Genomic DNA, 17521 nt, shown 5'->3' on the forward strand with positions numbered 1-17521 from the left:
GAGACTAGTGTACTGATTCTCTTTTCTGGAAAAGAGATTTCCGTTCAGGAATGCCACACATTCAGTATACTTTACGTATTCGTTGAGTTTCTACTATGCATCATCTTATGGCCCGACTAATACATGTACATCTATACACAGGTTTCCCACGACTTAGACGGTATAACGGAAGAAGCTGGCGTTGTCTCCACGATCTCTTTCCGCAAGCTTTTCCGCGGTCGAGTATGCCTCCGGCGCCTTTTGCTCGCGATCTCTCCTTGCGTTCTCACGACGAGGTAGATCGTCATGAAGATCTGCAGGCAAAGACTCATTGCAATTATGCCAATGAGAATGCAGTGGCCCTGAAGGTAACGAGGCCCCGTCTTTGAGAGGTAGACAAAGGATACGAGCACACCTCCATTATTACCAAAGCCAATATGCGTCGCGATGCCAACTCCACGCTTAGTCGAGCCTCCGATGTTGTTGCCATTCCACGCCACGGCCTGCGGTACGTTCGGATAAATGCCGCTAGCGAAAAAGAATGTGCCCGTATACTTGACATGTGGGTTTTCAGAAGCCACAAACATGATGAGACCAGCGAGCGCCACCAGAGAAAATCCAATGACAAAGACACCTCTTGTCTGCAGTCTGTCTGCTAAATATCCTCCGGTAATGCAACAGAAGCATGCGACTATGTACGGAGGAACCGACATGAGCTGAGCGGTCTCGTTGGTATAGCCAAGTGTCTTGACAATAGTTGGTAAGAACAACGAAAAGCTGTACAAGGGCGTGAGGATTCTTCAAGCCTGGTTAGCAGGCTGTGGTATGACAGTCAAGCACTGCGAGGTTTATGAACTTACCCTAGATTTAGGAACATATGTACCCAAATTTTCCAGTCTTTCAAGGCGTGGTAGAAGTACTTTATGTCGAACTCATCGGTAAGAGAGCTTCGATCATGCTCTAGCCGTCGAGAAACCTCGTTCTTTTCTGCCTCGGTTAGGAATTTTGCGGTACCGGGGGAATCGTGCATGTAGAAGAATGCAACAATCGCTAAGAGCCAGATTAGTTGGACGATTGGTCTACAAAGTTCACGGGTCATCCTTACCAACAACGAATGTCAAAAGACCTTCAATAATGAAAATCCATTGCCAGCCACGAAGGCCGCCAAGTTTGTCCATTTCAACAATACCGCGGGCGGGAAGACCACCAGACGAACCTGCGGCTGCAGCGGCGGAAAAGAAGATTGCCATGCGCAAGCCACATTGATGGCGACGGTACCTGCGGAAATCAGCACTTGCAAAGGAAGTTCTGTTGAGTTCACCAAATGCTTACCACATGGTGATGCTACAGGAACGTTAGCATATCCTCTATTCTGTGAAGGATGCGTTGACTTACTAATAGTTCACACCAGGGAACAGGCCACCTTCCGCGATAACAAGAGCAGCACGGGAGATCAGCAGTCCCGTATAGTTTTGTACAATACCCATCAGTGTACATGTAATTGCCCAAGCCACCATGATGGTAGGGATCCAGATTGAGGGTCTGGTTTTCTTCATCATCAGATTTGATGGGATCTCTGCCGCAACATAGAAGGGAAAGAAAATGGCAAGGGCGACCTAATGTCATGTAAGCAGGCCGGTATCAGTTCCTCGGCTTGCGATATGCTCACATTGTAATCCAATCCTTCCATCCCAAGGTGCTTCTCTAGATCTGCAAGTCTAGCATTGCCTATGTTTGTGCGGTCCAGAAAGCTGAGCAAGTAGAGGAGAGAAAGGAAGGGTAGTAGAACCCAGTCGATCTTCCGAATCAGTCGCTTAGTAGCCTTAGCATCGAAGTGAGTAGTGTCCGAGCTATCTGACGAGATGGACTCGACCAATTCCGCTGTAATCTTCTCCTGTTTAGGTTCCGCCATATTCAATTGTGCCGACCTTGCGTGCTGACTGAAATTCTGTTGTCTATCTCAATCAAGGCATAGCACCTCCTATACGCTGAGCCTATTCAAACGGCGAGAACATCGGGTCCAGTTCTCCGCAGCCGGCCAAGACCTGGGCAGAGCATGGCGCACGTTGTTCTTCGGATTGGCCGAGCACTGTCTCCTTGAATGACCTGTATCAAACCCAATGGATCTAATGCAGACGGGTAAGTGCATGTGCTGTAGTACGGAAGGAGCCAGCACGGGAAAATAAGGTATTTTTGTACATGTAAGTGACACTGTTCATCTGTCAGCACAAATGGATTTCGATGTCGACGTTTTGTCTTGGCATTCCCCTCGACACTGTGGGCTCCTTTTCGACCATGTCTTCGATGTGGTGTCTCCATCAAGGCACACCTATATCAGGCTGGTATACTTGTCGTAGGGTTCTTTTCGCCCTGGTTTTGGAACTGGTGTCCAGTCAAGCACTACCTTGGCACAAATTCGTGGAATTTATAGGAACACTACCTACCCTAGCGGCGGATTTGTCCCTGAGATAAATGCCTTTGCATGCTGGAACTGCTACTACTGCTACAATACCAACAACATGATAAAGCAGACGATGTGGTTCCTGTGTGGCTTTTACCAATGCTAGTCCTATTGTAAGTGTGCTCGACGAGATGAGAAGCAGGTACACTTGTCACCTGATTGATTTCTGGACTGTACGCAGTATCACATGGCATTTAGCAATGTTTCAGACAACGGCGGAGTTGGAATCGGCTTTCGCTTTCGGCTGTGATTTATGCGCAATCCGGTTTTCCAAGTCAGAGAAATCTCGAACTTCCACTATCTCCATAGTAGTCCAATGCTTCCGGATAGAGTGACGTTGTACGGCTTAGCTTGATGAAGAGACAGTAAATGTCCTTCAGTATGATATTCACGATCACTCCGTTGCCTGGAGCAGCTAGCTTGTTAAGTCTCAAGGTGTTCAACATCTGACTTTGAGTGAGATCTCGGGTCTAGTGGCCGTTTCTGGTAAGGAAAAAAAGGTTTGCTAACAATGGACATCTCATACGCAGAGAGATAAACGCGGTTCCCCGTGTTAGAATGTGTTCACATTATAGGAGCGTCCAAAACCTCGCCTGTTCCGGACAAAGCATACACGCAGTACAATTGTCCATCCTAAGAGGTGCAAGCGGCTCGCTGAATAACGGGAAACCCTGAGGCGATGTATTTGCGCGCGCGAATAAATTTGCAGATCCACATGCTGAAAGAGATCTTCAATGAAGCGGCGAAAACAAAGTAAGTTCTCAGGCATAGGACATAGTTGATGAGGCGATCATTTCCGTGCTGATATCACACAATGACAGAAGGGCTACAATAGGCTTCTGGCCAGAACCAGTAGAAGTTGACCAGACCTGGAAGGTACCTAGGTAGGCAGATTTGAGCGACATTTGTGCCCCACGATCAACGCCGTCATTAGCATGCGGAAGATATCCACATATTCTCCTCTGCCGACAGAAATTTCAACACAGTTTCTTAGGTTCCATACACAGGGCTGCTTTGTTGATCTGATGGACACGAGGGATCGCTGTCGGGAAGTCCCTTGCCCCAGACCGTCCGTGAATGGTCGAGCTGAACAAGATTACCTTGTGCAATGGCCACAAGGGGATCCATCCAATTACGGTCTTTGTAGGCTGTCTCTGTCATCGAGAAGACCCGAGTCGGGATATCCACGTGGGACGCGAGGCAGCCCACCCATAGGGGGTACACATGCTGCAGGTCCTCTGCATCGCCGTGCACGCATGTGGGAAGGCACGATAGGACGAATCGCCGCAAAGTAAAGGCTCTGGAAGCATGAGATTTGGATCGATTCGCAAACCTTAATCACAAACATTTGGTTTATGCTGTGAGTCGAAGGAGGCTTGCGAGAACTACCGACGAGATGATGCGATTTTGGCAACTGTAATTGATTTTGATGGGATGGACGGAACGAAAGATGGACACAGCGATTGTCCGATCGCAGCTTAGGGCTCAGGACTGAACCGAGCTTTCCGTTCTGGATCTTTTCCGCCCTGATGTCTCCCACCATATTTTCCCAAAGCCCTAGCACAGCCCTAGAATAGACTTCAGAAAATCCTGTTATGAACCGTAGAATGTCTCCTGTACCTGACATGGCGGAATTAATCAGGTCCAGCAAAGCGACATGGGCATCATAGAACGTGGCCGCCACACCTTAATCCACAAAGACAAGACTCGAGCACGTCGAGTCGACCGGTGACAGTGTCTTTTCGGGTTCTGTCTCCACGAGGTCGAAGCCGTTCTTAGATGGCTACAAGGCAAATAGGAAGTCTGCAGAGTGTGGAATAAGCTTCACCGTGTCGAGTCTGTTCGTATTCAGAATCTGCCGTTGAACAAAGTTTGAACATAGTAGTAAGGCACCCGGCACGATATATATCAAAGCATCTCTGGGCAGTATAAGTATGATGTGTAGAACCACCATTATGTTCTACACCTCCTCAGCATTCAGCAACAAGCACTTCCCGCCCTCTCCTTCACACTAGACAGACTCTCAAGATGCGTCTCGGTGCCGCTGTCTGCGCACTCGCCCTTGCTGGCAGCTCTGTCGCAGCTCCTACCGCCAACCCCGACCTTCTTTCTTCTATCTTCGGAAAGATCACCAATGACTTGAACTCACTGTTGAGCTCTCTTGGCGTGGCACTGCAGACCAACGCTGCATCCAAGCACGGTCCCACGCTTGCTTACCACGACCTCTGCCCCTTTGACATCAAGGCGGTCAGTGTAAGCCTTCAGCGATTCGCCCACGACATTGTCTGGCCCAAGGGTGTTAACGGAGGCAACTTCATCAATTGGAAGACCTTCAAGGCCAACGGTGCTAACCTCGGCGGCTGGCTGGAGAAGGAGAAGACTCACGACCCCATCTGGTGGAGCTCGGTCGGTGGTGACAGCGTGATTGACGAGTGGTCTCTTTGCCAGCTACTCGGCTCCAAGTGCGGTCCCATCTTTGAGGAACGCTACGGGTCCTTCCTCAACTTCTCCACCATTGACCAGCTTGCAAGCGTTGGTGTCAATACCCTCCGTATCCCCACCACCTACGCTGCCTGGATTAACTTCCCCGGCTCCCAGCTCTACCACGGTAACCAGCAGGCTTGGCTCAAGAAGATCACCGACTATGCCATCACCAAGTACAACATGCACTGTATCATCGGTCTCCACTCCCTGCCCGGTGGTGTGAACTCCCTGGATATCGGCGAGGCTTTCGGACACGATGAGTGGTTTTTCAACAGCACCAATCTCGACTACTCCTTCCAGGCCATCGACGGCGTGCTCAACTTCATCAAGAACTCTGGCAAGAAGAACGCCTTCACCATCGCCCCCATCAACGAGGCGTCTGACACCCATCTCGCTGGCTTTGGCACCGACGCCGGTCTCACCACCAACGGTACCAACTGGGTCAACACGTACATGTACGGCGTGCTGAAGAAGATCGCCAAGGTCGACTCGCGCATCCCCATGATGATCCAGGACAACTTCAAGGGCGCCGCCTACTGGGTTCCCTTCTACGACACCTCGGCCAACATTGTCTTTGACAGCCACGTCTACTACTTCGCCGCCGCCGGCACTTATTCGCAGTACGTCAACCCGGCCGTGTGCGGACAGGCACAGTACATCGCGCAGGAGACCACCTTCCCCGTCTTCATCGGGGAGTGGTCTCTGCAGACCATGTACAACAACTCTCTCGCCGGCCGCAAGACCATTTTCGACACCCAGCGTTACGCATGGCAGAAGTATGTCTCCGGCGGCACCTTCTGGACTGCCGTTTCTTACTCCACAGCTGCCGTTGATGGAGAGGGCACTCAGCGCGAGTACTGGTCCTACATTGATCTGATCAACCAGGGAGTCATCACTACCCAGACCAACTCTTCTTACTGCTAGATCAGTTTTCAGTCTGTTTGTGCTTTGTTGTTGGATGGCTGATTGGCTTGTCCAGACCTGTAATTTAGTTGTAGATAAAATTCACCTTCTAGAGATCTCGTTTCATAACAAAATCAATTCCTTTGCACAATTTACCTTCTTCGCCTTTCAGTAGTGAGCGCGTACCATGATCATCTTCATGCTCATCGCCTCTAAGACGTACAGTGGTATGTCCCACGAAGCTTTTTCCGTCGACTGTGCAATTTAAGTTTCTGATGGCAAGCATGTTTAGTCTGGACGTTAGGTAAGGCAGAGCAAGGTAAGAAAAGCGAGGCAAGCAGCCGTGCACCGAATTCAACGGAGCATGTCTCAAACCTTGATTTGGTTCTTTCCTTTTCTTTTTCGCTTCCTTTTGCTCCGATGCTGTACCTGTTCCTGACCGGTTCAGTTGCCTCGAACTATGTACAGGTAGGGTCTTCGGCCTTAGGGCACGGATATGCTCGAGGGGTTCGCCAAGTCGGAGTATTGGGGCTATTGTCCCTGCGAACAAGTACGAGTACGAAGAGAGATCTACGGTAATTACAGTACAACCGAAAGAAGCCATCTGACTGTACTGAGTTCTGACACGATGCAATGTAAGAGGACGTGAGGACCAGTTCTGTAGACAGGTGATATCCTTAACATTCCGGCCTGAGAAACATCGTCATCTGGAGGTGTTCGGGAAGATGCAAAGAAAGATGAATCCAAAAGTCCTGATCCGGTACATAATGTGTGACTCGTGATTTGTACGTCTCAAGCACAAACGAGAAAAACACAACATGTGTACGTGTGTGTCTGGGTGCGTGTGGTATTTACAGTTTGGATATCGTGCTGTGACCGGAAACAAAAAAGAAAAAGAAAAGAAGAAAGCAGGAAAAGAGAGAAGATACAAAAATCGAACATGCGGACCAAGAGAATAAGAATAGCACCCCATTTCTTATTCATTTCCAAGTCCAGCGTGCCAACGAGATAGAGAGAGAGACCAGCTCTGCAGCGAAAGGACGAGATGAAAGTAATAAACGCCGACTACCGGGTCTCTATGCCATTGTCAGCCATTCGCGAATCGCCGTCGCCGTCTCTCGAGGGAGCTTTGGACGGGGTGTGACGCTCGGGCTCTCTGCTCGAAGCGCCGTCCATCATGCTCATGTGACCGGCCCTGAGTTGATTGATGGCGCGGACCGTGTCGATGGCCTTGTGTAGTGTCCTCCTGGCGTTGAAATTCTTCTTGACATTTGGCAACAGATCCTCGCCGCCCCTGCCGTCGGCGGGGCCTGCGATCCACTGGTGGCTCAGCGCCTCGTGTGCGGTCATGCGACTCTGCGGGTCGATGGTGAGACAACGCTTGATAAAGGCTCGGGCCTGCAGAGAAACGCCGCGCCAGTATTCGAGAGGAGTGAATGAGTAGTCGGCGACGAGGATTGCTTGCATTTCCTCGAGGTTGGATTCTCGATCGAAGGGGGTGTAGCCGCACAGGAGGAAGTAGGTGATGACGCCGATGGCCCACACGTCACTATGTTCGACGAGCGTCAGTATTTTGCGAGTGGAAAGCAGAAAAAGGATCATACACTGGCTTGCCGTGGCCGCTCTTCTTGAAGATCTCCGGGGCCATGTATCCAGGGGTGCCGCAGGTCGTGGTCAGGACGTGAAACTGCTCCTCATCCATGATGCGCGAGAGCCCAAAGTCGGCGATCAGCAGGTCGGCATTGTCCTCGGGGGTGCGAAACAACAGATTCTCGGGCTTCAGGTCGCGATGGACGATGCCGTGGTCGTGGAGGTATGCGACGGCAGACAGAGTTGCTCTTATCAGGTCGGCGGCGTCGGACTCGTAGTAGGATCCCTTTCTGCAGATGCGGTCGAACAGCTCACCGCCCAGAGCGAGGTCGGTGACGAGGTAGAGGTTGTTCATCGTCTCAAAGTAGTCGACGAGGGTCAGGATGTTCTGGTGGCCCATCGACACTCTTTTTAGCACGGCGATCTCGTTGCGCACCATGTGTTCCCTGCCGGCCATGAGCCTCTTGTTGATGACTTTGGCGGCATAGTAGCGACCCGTGTCGATGTGGACGCATTCTTTGACGACCGAGTAGGAGCCCGCGCCGAGTGTTTTGCCCGTCTTGTATCTGCACGGCTGCACCTGGAGGTTGTTTGCCATTTTTGGCGTGTCTTTTGTCGCGACCGTGTAGACAGACAGATAGACAGACAGACAGACAAACAGACAGACAGACAGACAGACAGACAGACAGACAGACAGACAGACAGACAGACAGGGGTGGTGTGAGACGATGAAAGTGTGAGAGGTCAGGTCAGGTAGAGCAGACAACGATGGTGGGGCTGCAGTTCAGCTGCTGACTTGAGGCTGACCACGTCGGACAATTCGATCAAAGGGAGACGCGGTCGATCAAGGACACGCGGCACTTTTCCACTCGAGTGTGTGTCGCTTATTGTCGGATGGATGAGAAGAAGGACAAGAATGCTGTAGATGAAAAAAAAAGCTGGCGCGTATGTGATTATAATAATAAACCAAGAGCTGAGCACACAAGTCTTGGATGAGTATCCAAGTATTATTGGATAAGAGTAGAAGGTGACAATGACACAAGAAGATAAGAAACACGACGAACAGGTGGGGAAATGATTGGAAGATGCAGCTGCAAGTATAACCAATCTGATTTGGTTGTGGTGGCAGCGGCCCGAGATCCTCAGATCCCCCTCGAGTCCCTCCACTTACTTTGACTTTGATTGGGCTAGTTACTGTATTGCGGAATAAGAACCGCCTGAGTGAAGACAAATAAATAAGCCTGACCGGTCAGTCTTGACTAGCTTGTGATACTGTTGCCGCTGTCGTGTATAAATGAAAGATCAGCTTCGGCGCGTGTGTTTGTGCAAGTCTGAGTCGTTGCATAATCTGCAGATCTGGGGTAAGGTATCTTGACCTCCCTTCTAAGAACTCCTCTTCCTCTCACATCCTTAGCTACCTCGACCTACCTACCTTACCTTAGCTACCCTCTGTCATGAATCAGACATCTTCAAGACACCCAAGTACTCGATAGTACCTGCGTTTCTTGTACGTAAACTTGCCTCAAAATGTCATTCGGCTTGATCATGTTCGCTACAGGATATATACACAGTTTAGGCATCCTCCCCACGTGGTTGATGCCCACCAACAGCAGAGGACTACGGTACCTCGTTCCTTCTCTTTTCCTTCCTTTCAGACTGCTGTAGTCAATAGTCATCCGGACGACAACTCCATCTCCAAGGTGAGGTAAGGTAGGTGGGCTCAGAGAGACTACACTACTGCCAAGCTGTAAAGGGTCATAGGTAATCGCCATCTCTCTTTTTCTCATATTGCTCTGTTCCTCCCATGTCCTGTGGTCCTGTGATTCATCATCCCCTCCGAACATGCGCCGCATCCACCACCTTCGAGGCGTGTCCAGCGCCGAAGATATAGGCGCTATGATTCCCTCAAACAATCCCCAGCTTCCTGTTCCATATCTGTCCAAGCAACCAAAGACTCTCTCTCGCTTCTCCTCTGTTGCAAACCTGCTTCGCGAAGACTCCGAGTGGTCGCCGCCTCCAGATCGAAAGCTCTGCAAAGATATGCCTTGCCTCCCTAGACGCTACTTGCACTGGTCCAGGTCTGTCAAACCTGCCGACCCCGATGAGACTACTGTTTGGATCTTCGACAACACCGCCTTCCGTCTCGACGAGTAAATCCAAGTCAATTGCCGCTGCTCTTATCATATGACCTGCTGACTGAGATCCAAGCGTTCCTGACGCTGCCAGCAAGTTTCCTCATCAAAAGTCAAGTCACGCATTCGTCGATCTTGCTCAGACCAGCAAACTGCTTCCGCCGCCTCCTGCGCGTTGGCAAGTCGAGTATGTCGTGGCATACTTTGCCGAGAAGCTCATCCATGATCCTAACATGGTCGCCAAGGCAGTGTGCGCAAAACTTAAGTTGAGCCAAACAGATCTAGTCATGCATGCAATACAAGAACGCCTCGAGCCTTTCATCACACCTGTGTTGCCGCGCGCTACCCTCCGTATCAAAATTGACCATGTCGAGACACAGACTCTGGGACCGGCATCATCATTCGGAATCTCTTCGTCGGTCAACACATTTCATTTCGAACCCCCATCCGGCCACCATGTCACAACCTCCGCTGCTGCGCTCACCGGCCCTTCAAACTTTGTGCTTCCATGCACCACCGTGCTCGCCGAGCCCCACGGTTGGGGTGTCATCTCCGATCTTGACGACACGATCAAGATGACCGGCACCCCGTCTCCGATCGCCGTACTCAAGTCGACATTCATCGACGATCCCGAACCTGTGCGTGGTATGCCGGAGCTCTACAGTCGTATGCACGAGCTCCTCTCCAACCCCATATGGTTCTATGTTTCTGCCTCACCCTACAACCTCTATCCGTTCCTGCGCAAGTTCCGCGACATGTACTACCCACGGGGCACAATCATCTTGCGGGATGCATCATGGCAGAACCTGGCGGGACTGATGAGCAGTCTGTGCGTAGACGTGCAAGAGTACAAAATCAACCGCATGATGAAGATCCACGGCTGGTTCCCCAAACGCGCATTTGTGTGCGTGGGCGACAGCACACAAAAAGACCCGGAGATGTACGCCGAGATGGCCAGACGGTTCCCTGGCTGGATCAAGGCCATATTCATCCGACGTGTGTCTGACGACGATGATGTTATGGGAGACAGAAACAGGAACAGCGACGCGAGATTCGAAAAGGCGTTTGAGGGATTGAGGATTTCGTCCGGGTGCAGTTGGGTTGTGTTTGACGAGCCGGACGAGGTCAATGGCAAGATCAATGAGATATTGACGACGGAGTTTTTGCCCGAGCGGGTGGTTGAGCTTTGACGATGATGATGATGATGATGATGATGATGATATTATCGATTCTTTGCACAGATCGAGAATGAAAGAAGCATTTCTATCCAACTCTCCAAAGACATTGTCATGTCTATGAGTAGGCTGTCTGACTCATTGTAATTTTCCCTTCTTCCTTCTATGTCTCTTCTCATCGAGGAAGGTGCAATCCTCCCCGCCTACCTGCATCTATCTTTTCCAAGGTATATCTCTCCAATGTTTCCAATAATGATACCCAGGTAATCTTTCTTTTTATTCCCTTCTAAACATATTCATCGGCAAACAGGTCTGTCTACTCCTGGGTCTTCTGACGCTTGTTGGGCGGCATTGATTCTGACGATGATGATGACTTGTCTTGGTCCCTATAGTCGACACAAAAAAGAAAAGGTCATTACCAATCAGCCGGGGTCCTTTTTTCTCTTCTTATTCGTTTGTGTTGACATGGATTTATGAGGTCGAGGGCAGATACAATGCAATGCGACGCGATCAGACAAGACAACAACAACAACGACAAAAGGGGCAGATGGATCAAATCAACAAAGTCTATTGGACCGATATCCTCCATGCCAAAAATCGACAAGACGACGGTTCCATATTTCTAATCGTCTTCCTTTCTTCTTTTCTTCTTCGTCTTCTTCATCATAATCATGAGTCCTCCTTGTTTCCAATAATGCAAGTCTCTAATGTCTCCTCTCGCTTTCTGGCAACAAAACACGACAACAAAAACAAAACTTCGCAGTGGCGGGTGCTCTTGACAAGAAAACTTACGATTTGATGAGCAGAGAAGTGCCAGTCATCTCCTCGGGCTGAGGAAGTCCCATGACGGCGAGAATGGTGGGGGCGACATCGCCAATGACACCGTTGGTCTTCTTGAGAGAGTATCCCTTGGGGGCGTTGGCCATGACGAAGGGAACCTTGTTGAGCGTGTGAGACGTCTTGGGCGTCTTCTCCTCGGTGAGCATCTCCTCGGCGTTTCTGTCATGTCGTCAGTATGATTGGAGGGTCAAAATTGGAAAGAAGAGGGGGAAAACTCACCCGTGGTCGGCGGTGATGAACAGAGTGTATCCGTGGGCCTTGCATGCCTCGTAGACCTTGCCAATGGCCTTGTCGGTCTCGGTACAGGCCTCGACGGCGGCGGCGTAGACGCCGGTGTGGCCGACCATGTCGGGAGGGGCAAAGTTGTTCATGAGGAACTCAAACTTGCCCTCGGCGATGCGCTCGCTGAGCTTGTCGGCGACAGCCATGGCGCTCATCTTGGGCTGCAAGTCGTAGGTGGCGACGCGGGGAGAGGGAACCATGTCGCGCACCTCGTTGTCGAACTGCGTCTCGACACCACCGTTGAAGAAGAAGGTGACGTGGGCGTACTTTTCCGTCTCGGCGACGTGGCACTGGTGCACCTTCTGCTTGGCCAACCACTCGGCGAGGACATTGTCCATGACTTGAGGAGCGAAAGCGATGGGGAAGGTGTAGTCGGTCTTGTAGCGGGTCATGGTGGTGATGTCGATGCCGGCAGGGTAGGGGAAGTCGGGACGCGGAGAGCGGTCCTGGTCTCCGAGGAGCTGAGTGATCTCACGCACACGGTCGGAGCGGTAGTTGAAGAAGAAGAGAGTGTCGTTCTCCTGCACGCGACCCGCCTTGCCGTTGACGATGATGGGCTTCAGGAACTCGTCCGTCTCTCCCCTGCTGTAGCGCTCTTCGATGGTCTTGACGGGGTCGGTCGACTCCTCGCCCTCGCCCTTGACGATGCCGTCCATGGCCAGAGTGACGCGGTCCCAGCGCTTGTCGCGGTCCATGGCGTAGTAACGGCCGACGACAGTGGCGATCTTGCCGACACCGGTCTGCTTGCAGTGTTCGAGGAGACTCTTCATGTGGCCAGCACCAGACTTGGGGTCCGTGTCACGGCCATCACCAAAGAAGTGGATGTAGACCTCGGGCACCTTGTACTCCTTGGCCACGTCGATGAGCTTGACGAGGTGCGAGATGTTTGCGTGCACACCGCCGTCCGACACGAGACCCAGCAGGTGTAGTCTGCCGTTGCCCTTCACTGCTCTTTCGAAACACTTCTTGATGTTCTCGTTCTTGTTGAGTTCGCCCTTCTTGATCGTCTGGTCGATGCGGACAACGTCCTGCCAGACAACACGACCGGCGCCGATGTTCAGGTGACCGACTTCGCTGTTGCCCATGAGGCCCTCGGGCAGACCGACGGCGAGCGAAGAAGCCTCGAGTTCCGTGTAGCCCTCGGTCATGTCGCTGCCCTCCTTCTTGAACTCGTCCATCCAGGGAGTGTCGGCGTTGAGGATGGCGTTGCCGTCCTTGGCCGAGTGGGCGCCGCCGATGCCCCATCCGTCGATGCAGATGAGCACAGCCTTTTGCTTGACGTCTGCCATGATGTGCGTGATTTGTGACGAGGTGGAGGTTTGGTGGTGGAGTGGTGGTGACGAAAAGGAAGAAGAAAGCGAGGCTGTTGGAGATTCGACTTTGGCGTCAGTAACAAACCAGACAGGAAGCTGCGTTTATTAAGCTTTACAGTGACTTCCATTTCCATATCGTTGAACAGCCGTCACTTGATGTACCCCTCCGATAGAGGACTTGTATTCCATACGCAGTGACATTGTTCACAAATGGACAGAACAAAGAGGAAACTTACTTGGTTTCAAATAGATATGACCTGCTGCTGAGAATGTTGCCGTAGATGGACAGGAAGATGGCAGAAAGAGGTGAAGGGTAAATGTAGACTGGTGGGATGTGATAAGATGGACACTCTACACTCAAATGGATGATATTATTATTGTTGAACAAGCAGAAAGAAAAACAACTGTCGGCTGGGTTTTGTTCTATTCCTTTTCCGCTCAGAAGACCTATTCGAGAGTGTCAGCGCACCTCACCCAATCCCTGATCTTGAGGCCTCACCTTAATTATCACTCCATCACACGCTGGCTGCTGGCTGGCGGGGCTCTTTTTTCTTCTTGGGAGGGAAAGGAGGGGCCCTTTCTCGGCCAACACTTCTGAAGCCTCGGCCCTATTCTATTCTCTTGCTCTCTGTCTCCTCCCAATCGGCCGCCTTCGGCTCTTCCGGCTGCCTGTCCTGCATCTACCTTAATTACCTTGCTCTGCTGGGCCATTGCGCTTGGGGTGACACCACCACCACCACCGCTCTGGTGACATGATCTCTCCTCCCCTCCCGACCCTGGACCTTGTCGAGTCTTTATCGTTGTCCTTGTCGATACAGTAGTTGCATTAATTACTCGTCTTTGCAAAAGGACAACCTGTCAGTCGTGTCACCCTAACTCTTAGTTGTACGAGTCCGGCGTCCGGAGTCCGCAGTCCCGAGTTGCTCGCGACTCGACGGGAACCCTGTCCGCATAGTTGAAATACCTCGACCTCTATCATACTACCTACGTGACCATGAGTACTGCACCGAGACCTCTGATAATAACATCATGATGTTACCTCTCTCTATAACCTACACTGTGCCCCACACGAGCTCGAGAACATCTGTCGGAATAGTGCTTTGTGACCATTGAGGACTTTTACTTGCAATGCGGCTATCGGTGAGACCTGACTGGGTTGATGAGCTGCCTCACCAACTGGTTACTTACATCACCATATAAAGACAAACGACCAGGATAGCAAGCATGGTTCGGTCGAATGCCACCCGCTGGAGTCACATTCAGCCCGAAGCGGAGGTATTCGCCAACTCGCATGAAACTGGACGAGTGCTGCGGCCATTGCCTACGATGATTGTTCCATCGGACCATCCCTATCATTACAGCGTGCCACAAGCGACGTCCGAGAATGCTGGAGCCAGAACTTCACTCTCGCCTGTTACATCGCTCTTGAGAAGCTTACAAGTAAGATATATTGGTAAGCACCGCTCCTGACGACTCCGCAAATCAGGCACCTCCGTTCGAATGTGCCCCGCAGGATTCAAGGTCGCAGCTGCGCAATCTATATCCTGCGATTGCACCAAAGATTACCTCTAATGGCAACGCGTCAACCATGTAGGTGGGACAGATCAATAAGCAAAAATGTAAGTCGCCATCGATTATAAATGGAGCATATAAGCATATCATCACTCTTTCTCTGTACCACACGTCTTCCCTCGCTTCACCCTTACTTAGACACTCCTAGCCAGTCTAACAAAATGTCAAAAGTAGTCCTGGTCACTGGAGGCACCCGTGGCATTGGCGAGGGAGTCGCCCGTCGTCTGGGTCGCGAAGGCTGGACTGTTGTCATTTCTGGCAGAAATGTGGAAAAAGGATCAAAGGTGCGAATTATATGTCTCTGCTTCACCTGCTAGACTTGACCAGTCTGACCCTCAACGCTCTCTTCTTCTAGGTCGTCAAGGACATCGAGACTGCGGGCGGCAAAGCTTCCTTCATTGCAGCCGACCTGTCCCAACGCGACCAAGTCATTGCTCTGCATGACAAGATCCTGAGCACCCACGGACGACTAGACGCCGCCATAAACAACGCTGGCATAACAGTTGGCGCTGCACCATTCGCAGAGCAGAGATTCGAAGATCTCGAGAATGCCTTCACTGTGAATGTGTTCAGCGTCTTCTGGTGCATGCAGGCTCAGATCAAAGCCATGCTGCCCAACAAAAGGGGCGCCATCGTCAACATGGCTTCGACGGGTGGATTGCACGGCGTCCCCGGGTGTGGAATCTACACGGCCTCGAAGCACGCCGTGAGTTCCTTTCTCTCATCAATTCATTCAGAGCATCCAAAAAGAACAAGAAGCTGATCCATACCAAAGGTCATTGGATTCACCCGCACAGCAGCGCTAGACTACGCCAAAGACGGCATCACCATCTCCGCCGTCGCCCCAGCATGCATTCGCACAGACATGATGCAAGGATTCTTCGACGAGGGCCTGTGGAGCGAGGAACAAGCGGCCGCCTTTCAGCCCGTCGGACACTTGGGTGAGGTCGACGATGTGGCCAAGGCTGTTTCGTATCTGCTTGACTCGCCTTTTGTTACTGGTACTGTTCTCGAAGTCGATGGCGGCATCAGCGCCAAGTAAGATGGTTGATCCTTTCTCTCTTTCAATTTGCTGTGAACAGAACGTAACTCGAAAATCGAAACTTCTGCATTCGTATGAGGTAGGAAACAATAAATGAAATTTACCGACTCGATGCGGATCTTGGGATATCTCTCGCCCTAACTCTATGTATAAGAATATGACACATTATAGGTTCTACTATTACTCTGAACTCTTTGATTTTTTTTTCCTCTTTGGAAGAAGGTAAGGCTTTTGGAAATGTTTGGTGAGAACAGGTTATAGATGAGTAGAAGAAACAGGCTAGCACTGAATATCGTGTGTTCCATATCTTATCCTTCTTTCTACTCGGCCCGGCCTGTCCTCTTCTTGTGCTTCTGCTCCTTCTTCTTCTTCTTCTTCTTCTTCTTCTTCTTCTTCTTCTTCTTCTCCACACCTGCGCTCTTCGTATACTCCAACATTAAGATTAGTTCCTTAGTAATGCAGACATGGCTACTGATAGTTTGCCGTCTTCTTCGGATTTCTGTATTTACTTTGCATGCATGACCTGTCTGTGAATTCCTTGTCTCTCGCTGTCTCTCAACTCCTCTCTCTCTACACAATTCTAATGCCGTGGTTCCACCCCTTAGAGGATGAAGTGAATGACATCTAGGACACCACCGAGGACACATCCAACGAGACCGGTGACGCCACCGAGAACGACCGTGAGGGTGTCGGCAACAAGGGTCAAGAGGCCGGAAACGATGCAGCCGAGGGAGCTGACGAGACCGCCGAGAACGACCTGGAGGGTGTGGACGACGGTGTTGAGCGTCGCGAGGCCGAAGATGGAGATGGTGGCGCTGATGGTGAATTCGACTTCGACGAGGAGAGCAGAGAGGAGAGAAGAGAGCTCGGCGGTGGTGTGGCCGGCTGCGAGTTCGACGCCGGCTCCGATCTTAGCGCATTGGTGCTGGGCCCTGCTGATCAGGAGGGTGAGTTGAGCAATCTCGGTCTCGACGGTCTTGAGAGCGGGGGAGAGGAGGTTCTGGGGGCTGGAGCTTGTGAGGCCCTTGCAGGTGGAGTCTGAGGAAGTTGTTAGTGATGCACTTTTCAAGAACAGAGCTATATCGACTCACTGATCTGGCCGGTCAGGACGAAGACCTCCTTGTTGATGATCTCGATGAGAGACCATGCATCAGCGGATGCAGAGATGTCGACTTCGAGTCCAGCGCCGAGAGAGATGTTGCCCAAACCACCAAGGGACACACCAGCGCCGACACCGACATCGAGGCCAGCACCATGGCCATCAGCGCCGGCACCAAGGCCAACGCCAACACCGGCACCGAGACCAGCACCAGCACCGTTTGCACCAGCACCAACCCCGGCACCGACACTGACACCAGCACCGAGGCCGGCACTGTTCGCACCAGCGCCGACACCGAGGCCAAGACCGGCACCGAGTCCGAGTCCGGCGCCTTGTCCTGCGGTACCAGTGGTAGCAGGGGCAGCAGCAGCAGGCAAGCTGGTCTTGCTACCAGCGCCCAATGCGTTGGTGGCGGCAGCGTTGGCGGCAGAGTCAATGGTCCTGGTGGACCAGCTGGTGGTGTCGCCACCGTAGGTCGAAGTCCAGCTGTATGCGGTGCTCCAGCTGGTGAAAACCTCGCTGGTGTCGGGGTTTCTCTTCTCAATGGCAGCAGCCGAAGAGAGGCCCATGAAGGCGGTCGCCGCGATGACTGAGGAAGTAACCTTCATTGTGGAATATTAGTTGTAATGAGTGACAAAAAATTATATAT

The 17521-nt window shown here is 51.6% G+C and overlaps 5 protein-coding genes across 6 annotated transcripts; 2 read left to right on the plus strand and 3 right to left on the minus strand.

Moving 5' to 3' along the window:
* Positions 1-4468: 4468 nt before the first annotated feature.
* Positions 4469-5848, plus strand: AAFC00_006515 (uncharacterized protein; the record flags this gene model as incomplete). The annotated part of the gene is made up of 1 exon (XM_069346480.1): positions 4469-5848. One exon carries the CDS (start codon positions 4469-4471, stop codon positions 5846-5848), a length of 1380 nt encoding a protein of 459 aa, XP_069199345.1.
* A 1044-nt stretch (positions 5849-6892) lies between these two features.
* AAFC00_006516 (uncharacterized protein) lies at positions 6893-8015 on the minus strand (the record flags this gene model as incomplete). Its single annotated transcript, XM_069346481.1, has 2 exons — positions 6893-7376; positions 7432-8015. The coding sequence occupies 2 exons, from the start codon at positions 8013-8015 to the stop codon at positions 6893-6895; spliced, it is 1068 nt and encodes a 355-aa protein (XP_069199346.1).
* A 3025-nt stretch (positions 8016-11040) lies between these two features.
* Positions 11041-13135, minus strand: AAFC00_006517 (uncharacterized protein; the record flags this gene model as incomplete). Of its 2 annotated transcripts, XM_069346483.1 has the most annotated exons (3): positions 11041-11110; positions 11517-11723; positions 11784-13135. In XM_069346483.1, the coding sequence occupies 3 exons, from the start codon at positions 13133-13135 to the stop codon at positions 11041-11043; spliced, it is 1629 nt and encodes a 542-aa protein (XP_069199347.1). The 2 variants fall into 2 exon arrangements, with proteins under 2 accessions (XP_069199347.1, XP_069199348.1); XM_069348337.1 differs by lacking the exon at positions 11041-11110 and having other exon boundaries at positions 11513-11723.
* A 1757-nt stretch (positions 13136-14892) lies between these two features.
* AAFC00_006518 (uncharacterized protein) lies at positions 14893-15773 on the plus strand (the record flags this gene model as incomplete). Its single annotated transcript, XM_069346484.1, has 3 exons — positions 14893-15015; positions 15087-15437; positions 15507-15773. 3 exons carry the CDS (start codon positions 14893-14895, stop codon positions 15771-15773), a joined length of 741 nt encoding a protein of 246 aa, XP_069199349.1.
* Positions 15774-16374: 601 nt separating this feature from the next.
* Positions 16375-17480, minus strand: AAFC00_006519 (uncharacterized protein; the record flags this gene model as incomplete). Its single annotated transcript, XM_069346485.1, has 2 exons — positions 16375-16811; positions 16865-17480. The coding sequence occupies 2 exons, from the start codon at positions 17478-17480 to the stop codon at positions 16375-16377; spliced, it is 1053 nt and encodes a 350-aa protein (XP_069199350.1).
* Between the last annotated feature and the right edge of the window lie 41 nt (positions 17481-17521).

The sequence above is a fragment of the Neodothiora populina genome, assembly GCF_041146345.1.
Source record: "Neodothiora populina strain CPC 39397 chromosome Unknown canker_contig_8, whole genome shotgun sequence".
Lineage (NCBI taxonomy): Eukaryota > Fungi > Ascomycota > Dothideomycetes > Dothideales > Dothioraceae > Neodothiora > Neodothiora populina.